The sequence below is a fragment of the Vigna umbellata genome, chromosome 10, assembly GCF_029865625.1.
Source record: "Vigna umbellata cultivar VRB3 chromosome 10, Vumbellata_1.0, whole genome shotgun sequence".
Lineage (NCBI taxonomy): Eukaryota > Viridiplantae > Streptophyta > Magnoliopsida > Fabales > Fabaceae > Vigna > Vigna umbellata.
Window position 1 is genome coordinate 3,554,698 of NC_142174.1, and position 9,334 is coordinate 3,564,031.

General features: G+C 31.9%; 1 protein-coding gene across 2 annotated transcripts; it reads left to right on the forward strand.

Annotated features, from left to right (window-relative positions):
* The first annotated feature begins 6,484 nt into the window (after positions 1–6,484).
* LOC148191666 (protein neprosin-like) lies at positions 6,485–8,947 on the forward strand. Of its 2 annotated transcripts, XM_088100982.1 has the most exons (7): positions 6,485–6,671; positions 6,767–6,853; positions 6,992–7,186; positions 7,302–7,469; positions 7,830–7,883; positions 8,111–8,257; positions 8,460–8,947. In XM_088100982.1, exons 1-7 carry the CDS (start codon positions 6,525–6,527, stop codon positions 8,829–8,831), a joined length of 1,170 nt encoding a protein of 389 aa, XP_087957108.1. In that variant the 5' UTR covers positions 6,485–6,524; the 3' UTR covers positions 8,832–8,947. The 2 variants fall into 2 exon arrangements, with proteins under 2 accessions (XP_087957108.1, XP_087957109.1); XM_088100983.1 differs by lacking the exon at positions 6,992–7,186.
* Positions 8,948–9,334: the final 387 nt, after the last annotated feature.

A 9,334-nucleotide genomic window follows, 5' to 3' on the forward strand; every position in this document is an offset into this window, starting at 1 on the left:
TTACTCGCACAGGTGCTACACAATGTAGAAACAATGATACACTGATCAGAAAACACTCTTCTAGTGTAGAATTATTAGCAACAATGAAGTCCACTTGATCTTGAATGAATCTTTGAATGTATCATCACCAATGAAGCATGAAATCCTCTAAGAAACAGACCTCGAGTTTTTGAAAGTATATTAGTATTCTTGAGAGACCCTATACACAAAACTCAAAAAGTATATTAGTATTTGAACATTAAAACGTTAATGAAACAAGTCTCAAGTCAGGTTTATATAGAAAATTCAAATCCTGACGCAATTTAATCGATTATATATTATCATAAATCTATTATGCTTTTGCCTATATTTTAACAGATTATTACACATGTATAATTGATTATTTCAACACTTATTTCTATAATTACTTCTTCTAACAGACTTAACAAATTAGACTACTTGCATAATGGATTAGACCTTGCTTTCAGTTTTAATCGATTATTGAACTTATATAATCGATTATATTGTCACTTAGCCTAGTTAGTCATCCATTTTCCTTTTTAACAGATTATATTACTTATATAACATATTATGCCCATTTCTCTGTTTTAATCGGTTATATAACTTATGTAATCGATTATAATAGAGTGATTTGCTCCTGTTTAGCTTTCTAAGTGTTCTGACTTGTTCTAATGGATTATACCCTTTATGTAATCGATTATAATTACATGAAACTAAATTCTCAATTTGTTTTAGGCTTATTTAACTAATCATGAATGAACTAAGACATCTAACAGTAACATGTTAATGATTTAAACATTTGTTATGTCACTTTATTGTGCAAGAATGATTAAAATCATTTGGCTTAATATCCTATTTTGTCCCCAGTTTTGGATAACTTTCAATTAGGTCCCCACTTGGTAAAATTTTCCTCAATCAAATTCCTTTTGTTAAATACTCACAAACGACGTTAACTTTTTATTCTCTTTCCTCTCTTTCTCTACAACACAGCAGACCTACACACTTGATAGGTAAACATTTTTATGAATCCAAATGAACCTCTTATTCTTCTCATTCAAACATATAAAACCCATTCTTCTTCCTCTAATGAAGCGAATCTGCCAACCCAAACCTGCAAATTGAAACCTAATCGCGAGAACCCAATCACAGCAACACCTAAACCTCCACTTTGTGCCTCCATTGAACTAAATCACACCGCCACTGATACGCAAAACCATCGTGAGGCATCGTCCTCTTTGCGCCCCTGTGAAGCTATAATGCTGAAATAAAACATGCCATTAAAGGGATCCCGTAAAACAACCCAAATCGCCTTCCTCGTTTTCGGAAAGCGCCACGAGCCATCACCACGGCACGAGTTCGCAATCCATGTTGGCTTCACCTCCGCGAGTTCGATACCCTAGGGCCTAACACCATATTTTGCTCCCCAAGCAGTTCGTTCGAGTAATGAAGATGTAGTGGCATGAGGTTTGTAGTGGTAGAAAGAAGAAGATCCAACATTAAGGTGACCCGTTGTCAAGGACGGCGATGACGATGACAACCCTGGTGGGGACGGAGTATTGAGATGGAGGAGAACGCAATGCTTTTTTGATCAGACGTGATAGAAACCCTAGGGATCGTGGTTGTCTGAGAAGAAGAAAAATAAAAGGTTTGGGCTTGGCCCAATCTGCGTTCCACTGTCTAGAAATTGTTCAATCCTTATGTTCTTTTCATCTACGTGTGGGTTTTCTTCTCCATCCATTTCTTCTATGTACAAACACCGTTAGGGCAAGCTTCCTCTCGCCACTGCCCCTTTATCCGGTAAACACTAATGTCGTTTATAACTGGCGATGTCGTTGACTTTGTGGCTCTTGTAGACCCTAGCACTACCATTCAACCGTCTTTCTCCCAATCAAATTCTTGTTCCCATTTTTTTGTTTTTGCTCTCTGATTTGTGTGTATTGTGTTAATTGATGGCAACGATGTTGAGAATAAAAGATATGATGGATTAATTGATTGCTGACAATGGAGGTGGAGAATGAGTGGGAGAGAATAAAAGAATGTTTAGGGTTGGATAATCAAGGAATGGGTTATCTAAATCAGAGTAATGAAGGTGGAAAAATAGAGATTGTGCATTTGGCTTAGCATTGACAAAAAGGTCTATTGTTGTAGAGAAACAAAGCATAAAGAATAAAAAGTTAACGCCATATGTGAGTATTTAATGGAAAGGACTTGATTGAGGCAAATTTATCTGAAACAACATTTGGTATGTTAACAAGTTCAATTTGAAATGTTGAATAAAGAATGTTAGAATGCACAGGCATGACAACAACAATATTCATGGCACGTTCTATAGGTTTAGTATTCAACAGATTAAAAGCGTTAACATCTACGTGAACCTCAAAGGAATCAATAGGAATGTTAAGTTCAGAGTATACTTTCATTATTTGCTCACTAGATACCTCATCAGGATCATTTTCCAGCCATTTTACTCAGCAACTTCCTTGCTCTATTGGAGTCTTGTCCTGAAGAGAGCCTCCAACAGCTGCATCAACCAAAAACCTTTCCTTGTACAGGAGTCCTTCATAGAAGTAGACCAAGAAAAAGGGTTCTGAAATTTGGTGGTTTGGACAGGCTATGCAAAGCCTATTGAACCTCTCCTAATACTTTGTCAGGCTTTCTTCTTAAAACTGCACAATGACAGTGATCTCCCTCCTAATGCTTGCTACTTTGGTTGCTGGAAAATACTTGTTCAAAAACCTTTGTTGCATCTGTTGGAAATTCCCAAAAGGTTAGTGCTGATAGATGAACCAGTCTCTTGCTGCACCTTGCAGGACATTGGAAATAATCTCATCATAACTACTTCATTTGGAACTCTGGCAGGTATCAAGGAGGAGCACACCCAGCTAAAGTCCTTTATGTGCTTATGTGGGTCTTCATGCTCTCATACATGGAATATGGGCAACTGCCTTATAAAGCCAACCTTCAACTCAAACTTGGGTGAATTCTGCTCGAGAGGTAGGTGGGTGCATGTCAGGTCGTGACCCATTGCTTGGTTGGCCAATTCTTTCATGGATTTCTTCGCAAGAGCATCCATAATAAACAAATCAGCTATATTCCCTTAACAGTTATAGCACTCTCAGACCACTAAAACTACCCCAAGCTAATCCCATTAATTCCTCAAATACGGCAGAACCTACTCTCAGCCAAAACCTCTTCAAACAAATGTTCAATCAAGCACACAGGAAACAATTGAAAAGCAACACTAATCACAGATTTCAGAATTAAGATCTAAACACACAAAACAAAAATCAATATTTACAAATGCTACAACTTCAAAATCAAATCCTAAATTCACTAAAGAAATAAATCTAAACACACAACAGAGAAATGCAAAGACTAACTAAACAACCTAAAACTCAATTCGTCGAGTCCCTGACAACGACACCATTTGTTAAACTGGTTTTGGTCGCCTTAAAGCCAACAAACCTAAATTCTCTACTAATGTAGTATAGGGGCAACCTAGGGAATCAATCCAAGGATCTAATATTTATTAAGTTTAGAATTGTAGCCTAATTATTTATTTACTAAAAATTAAAACTAGGTGGGGAAAAATTTAATGAATTATAGAAAGAAAATAAACTAAATGCTTATGAAAATGCATGATTCTAATGGATGCATGTAACACTATGAATTTGTTTAAAAAAATGAATTACAAAGCAATAATGCAAATATGAAACCTAAACTAGAATGGAAGAATAATATGTGCCAAATGCAATACTAATGAAGAAATGACTACGCTGAACAGAATTAAGATGTTAGCTACACTACTATGTAATTGTAAAAATCTAAACTAATGAACATTACTAAAAGAAAAACTGAACTTAAATCTATGAATTCTTTAACTAAAATAAGCAAAAGAAATTAAAATGGAATACTGGGAATGAATGCAATGCATGAAAGATGTAATCAACAATGCATAATATCTAATGCAGAATATCTATATACATGGTCTGGAAAACAAAAGCTCAATGTAGTGAATCTGGATCTTCTTATAACAAAACAATTTGAAAAGGAAACAATGGGTTTCAATTTCCAAAACAAATTGACCTAAAATTTAACCAAATAAAATACCAGAAACCCAAATGAGAAACTAAGAACATAAGATGAAAACAAAAATTCAGGAGAAAATTTGCATTAGACTGGACAAAAGAATCTCAATTACTCTCAGAAAGACATTCTAAAAAGTCAATCCCCCAATTTTGTGCACATCTAACTCAGAATTATAGTTTTAATAAAAGACATCAGAACCTATCTACAATGTATCATATATCTCAGAAGACAAAGAACAATAGAATAAAACAGAATAAAATGACTAAAACGAAAGTCTAAATTGCAAGAAAAGTAAATTGCACACTACAAAATTTATGTTTTGTTTACTTGAGATGATTTGGGGGAGATGATTTGAGAGAAAGTGATTGAATGGATTTGACGGTAAATTTTTTGTTGTTTATTTGAGTGAATTTTGAGGTAATTGAGAGTGGATTTGGAAGTAAAGTTTGTGAGAATTAGTGTAGGATTTGATTGATGTGACAAATTTAAAAAATTTATTTAATTGGTAGAAATTAAAAATTATCAAAATGTCCTTAGTTATTAAAGTAATATAAAATGATATTTGTTAATGTTATATTTAATTGTAAAAATGTTTATAAAGAATAAAAAATTAAAAATAATTATTAAAATTAATTTTTAAAAAGAAAAAAATTATAATTTAGTAAAATAAATTTATTTTTAAATTATAACCAAAGTTACACTAAATTATTAACTTCAAGATCTTAATATCACCAAAGAGACTGAACAGAAGGAACAATTTATAAATTATAACCTTTTATACAAGACATGAACCAATCAATTCCATACCCTGTATAAAAATCAAGTTATTTCCAAAGCACCTTAATTTAGGAAATCAAAATTCAATCTCAACAACCACTTAAGAATCCCCAAGTTACAATCTAGTTCCAGTGTCACCTATATACTAATTGGACGACTAACACAAACAAATTAACAACTCACTAACTAGTTAAGCCTTTGAATTGAACAGATCTCTAGTTCTCCACAAATTAACAACTCCACCACATAACCCACTCTAACAACTCAACAGCCAAGAAAATAATAAAAAACCTAAAATAAAAAACTAAATTAGGGAAGCACGGACAAGAGTCTTGACCACGTCTGCTTCGGGGTCGAGGCTGCGGTAGTGGTCAGGGGCGAAGCAGGGTAGTCTCCGGCGGCGGCCAAGGGCGGTTTCATGGAAGAGAAGGAAAGTTGGCGTTTCATGGAGTGCATGATCTGATCGGGCGGGTTGGAGGAGGCAGTGGTGGTGGCGGCAGCAGAAGGAACGCGTGGTGCTGAGATTTGTCGCAGGAAGGGGGATCGGTGGGGTTTGGGAGTTAGAATTAGGGGAATCGAAAGGGATGGCAGAGGAGAGGAAACAAAGATTTGAGCTTTTGTTGAGTGGGAAAATAATAAGGGGTTAATGGGAACCGAATATCACTCACTGAGAACCAAATACGGGTTATTTAGAAATTCTTCACACCTTTGAAATCGAACACGGATAGAAGGAATCGAATACACCTCCACTGTTGTTCCTCATGTCATACATCGCATTTCCTCGCTCTGAAACCCGTGTGAACAGTTCTTTCTGTTCAAGAGAACACAATAAAGAGAAGCATACAATTCTGCAAAGAAAAGATAACAGAAGTGAAATGTACTTTCTGTTTAAGAGAACACAGTGTTAAAGATGATGGATGATTGCTTTGAAGATGTTCCTTCAAGATAAGAATCTGGTCACTGCCAATTATAAAATATAATTGTTGTCGTTTCTTTTCACTGCACTAATGTTATTTTACAATTCATCTAAAAATATTTTGACTTGACTTTGATATTTCAATCAATTTATTATTTACATATATATATATAATTATAGATGACATATATTTATTAAAAGTTAATAAAAACGTAAAATGAATGTTAATAAATGCCATATAATGAATAAGAAGTGTTAAATATTACATGTTTTATATTAATTACTATATAATAAGTAACGTACAATAGTTATTATGTTAAATATATTTTTTCAAATTTATGAAAACGAATTAAAATCATAAATGTGAAGAAGCAGAACGTTAACTACATTATTTTTTTATGAAATTCGTTATCATATACAGAAAATATTTTACTTTATCATTCGTCTAAATATGTTATTAGCTTTACTTTGAATAATTTAATCAGTTTATTATAAATATATATATATATATATATATATAATTACAAATGGCATATTTATTAAAGGTTAGTAAAGATATACAATAAATGATAATAAATGCTATATAATAAATAATAAATACCTATTAAATGTTATACTAATTGATATATAATAAATAATAATAGTTATATATTTTAAATACATTCAAATTTGATAGAATAAAACTTAAAATCATGAGAAGAAACTTGAGATTATCAACCAACCTATTGAAGTAGTGAAAAAGATGATTCATATATTGTTATTTGTCCTATATATGTTGAGTAGTCATGTTAGTTATAAAGTTGATGGAATTCTATCTATACCAAAGGAAGATTTGATGTTAGATAGAAAACTTGAGATTATTAATAAGCCTCTGATTAAGAGTATTCATGTATGTCACAATTTTTTTGATATTTCATTATATGCTTTCTTCCTTTAATTGATATCACATTACATGTTTTAATAATTTTATTTTGGATTTGATAGATGGAAAGTGGACAAATTGTTGATTGCATTGACATTTACAAACAACCATCATTTGACAATCCTTTACTAAAAGGTCATAAGTTGCAGGTATATAATTAAAATCTTTAATTAGAAAGAAATTTTACTTTAATTTTCTTTTCCATATTTGTGGTTAACTTTCAACCCTTCTTCCACCATGTTTTTCATACTCTAAAAATTGTTTATTTATTTCTTTTCCTTTTTTAGAGAAAACCCAACTTTCAAAATGCAAGTGGAGAGACAAGACAGAAAACTTTAGGAACAATACCCATGTTTGGATTGGGTAAGGATGAATGTCCGATGGGAACTGTTCCTATATTGAGAACAATTAAAGATGACCTTGTTAAAGAAAAATCATTACTAAACGATCATATATTGGTTCAAGATATTTCTGGTGTTCATGTAAGATGTTTTTGTAAAAGTGTGGTTTAAAATATTGGTACTTTATTTTTTTAAATTGTATTCCATCTAATTTTTAAAATTTGGCTATTTATTTAAATATATTGAATTTTTTCAGATTGCAGAAGTTGCCCTTAAACCACATTATGGTCCTTATTACGGAGTCGATGGTATAAATAGTATTTTTAATCCACGAGTTGATACTAAGTGTCAAATCTCTATGTCTCATTTATGGGTTCAAAATGGTGCCAAAGAATCCACTAACAAGATCTCATTGGGATGGCATGTGAGTTGAAATTTTCACAATTAGTACTTTTTTTATGTATGTATGTGTATGCAGGTGTTTGTGATTGTGGGGTGTGTGTCTGGATGTGGGTGTGTGTGAGCACACATGTGTGTACATGTACATGTGTGTGTTTGTCGTTATCGGTGTGTTTATATTATATGTGTACATGTGTGCACACATGTATTTTTGTATGTGTACATGTGGTTGTGTTTGTGTGTGGATAGGGATATGTGTGTATGTTCTAACTTACTATATGTATGTGTAATGCATGTTTACTTATGTGTCTATGTCTATGTGAGTGACTTAATTGCTATTAATTTGAAAAAAAAAATTCTAAATAATTTAATACATTATCACCAGGTGAGTCCCCAGCTGTATGGTGATCATGCAACCCATTTTTATATCTCATGGACGGTAAGAACATATAGTTTCATTTTGTTTATACTTACTTTATAGAAATGTAACATATATTTTGCTCCTATAATAAGTCTTTTTTACTTAATTAAGGACATTTTTTTTCTCTTTTCGATTTCGTATATAAGGATATAATCCTTATTATAGATCCTAAATAAATTTTATTTAATTAATATATCATATTAATATCATTATTCAAAATTTGATATGGTGTTAAAATTTTATAGTCAGACAACTACAGAAGGACAGGATGCTACAATCTTCTATGTGCAGGTTTTGTTCAAACTAACAGAAGAATTTACTTTGGTGAACCAATATCTCTCACCTCTCAGGATGGAGGACCAATTTACGACGTTGTCTTCTCCATTTCTCAGGTCATAATCATTGTATATACCTTTCACTATAATAAATAGATAGAACTAGATTTAACTCATATGAATTGATATATGTTGATTTTCTAAATACACATTTTTAACTTAAATGATAGTGAAAAAATAATAATTAATATTGTACGGTAGACACAATTAACACTAGGCAAATATATATATTTTTTCATAAAAGTGTGTATGTTTTCAGGATTCCGTGACAAAAAATTGGTGGATAAGTATAAACGAAAATTCTATTGGATATCTTCCAGCAAAATTGTTCTCAAACATGAGCTCAGCTAATGAAGTAGGTTGGGGTGGAAGAACAGGAACTCATCATGATACTCAAAGTCCTCAAATGGGGTCTGGTCATTTTCCTCATGATAATCCTCTGCACGCTTGTTACTTTAGAAAAGTTTCGATTCAAGATAATACAAGAAAAACTCGTGCAGCTAAAGTACATCAAACTCATTCTTTCACTGATAATCTCAAATGTTATGATGTTAGATACTTTGGAGATCAAGACCCTTACTATTATTACGTTGTACTGTTTGGAGGACCCGGTGGTAATTGTGGCAATTAATTTGCTTTTTAATTAAACTTTAGATGAAGTTAACAAAAACTAGCCAGATTTCTAATAAACTACTTCTATAATATTCTTTATTTGCAGTGGAAGATTAATATTATTGTTCTTTTTCATATTTTAATTTAGTTTTGAAATAAGTTGCAAAACTTTTGTTTATAGGTGGACAACTATGCCAATATTTCTTTGTTCATAATCGGCGAATTTTACTAACGTCAGCTTCTCACAAATATTAAATATATCTCCCACCAATGGAATTTTATGTCTGTAACATTACTTTAGGATAAAATTCTAATTTATGTGTATATTATTTGGGTTTCACATTTTTCTAATTAATGAAATATGTTGACGATTAATTTACTTTTAACCATAACCTTAAATTTATTTATTGTATTTCAAAATTTTAGACATAAAATTTATTAAGTTTTTTCTTGTATCCAAAAAATTGTTCATGATCTTACCAGAGATGAACGCGATCTTTTCAAAATAAGAATTTCAGTAGC

Bases quoted from the DNA above. Each gene is read 5' to 3' on its own strand.
- LOC148191666 (XM_088100982.1), top strand. From the start codon at position 6,525: ATGATTCATATATTGTTATTTGTCCTATATATGTTGAGTAGTCATGTT. The intron at 7,187-7,301 runs GTAAGATGTTTT...GAATTTTTTCAG, and splicing joins AAGATATTTCTGGTGTTCAT to ATTGCAGAAGTTGCCCTTAA. The intron at 7,470-7,829 runs GTGAGTTGAAAT...CATTATCACCAG, and splicing joins AGATCTCATTGGGATGGCAT to GTGAGTCCCCAGCTGTATGG.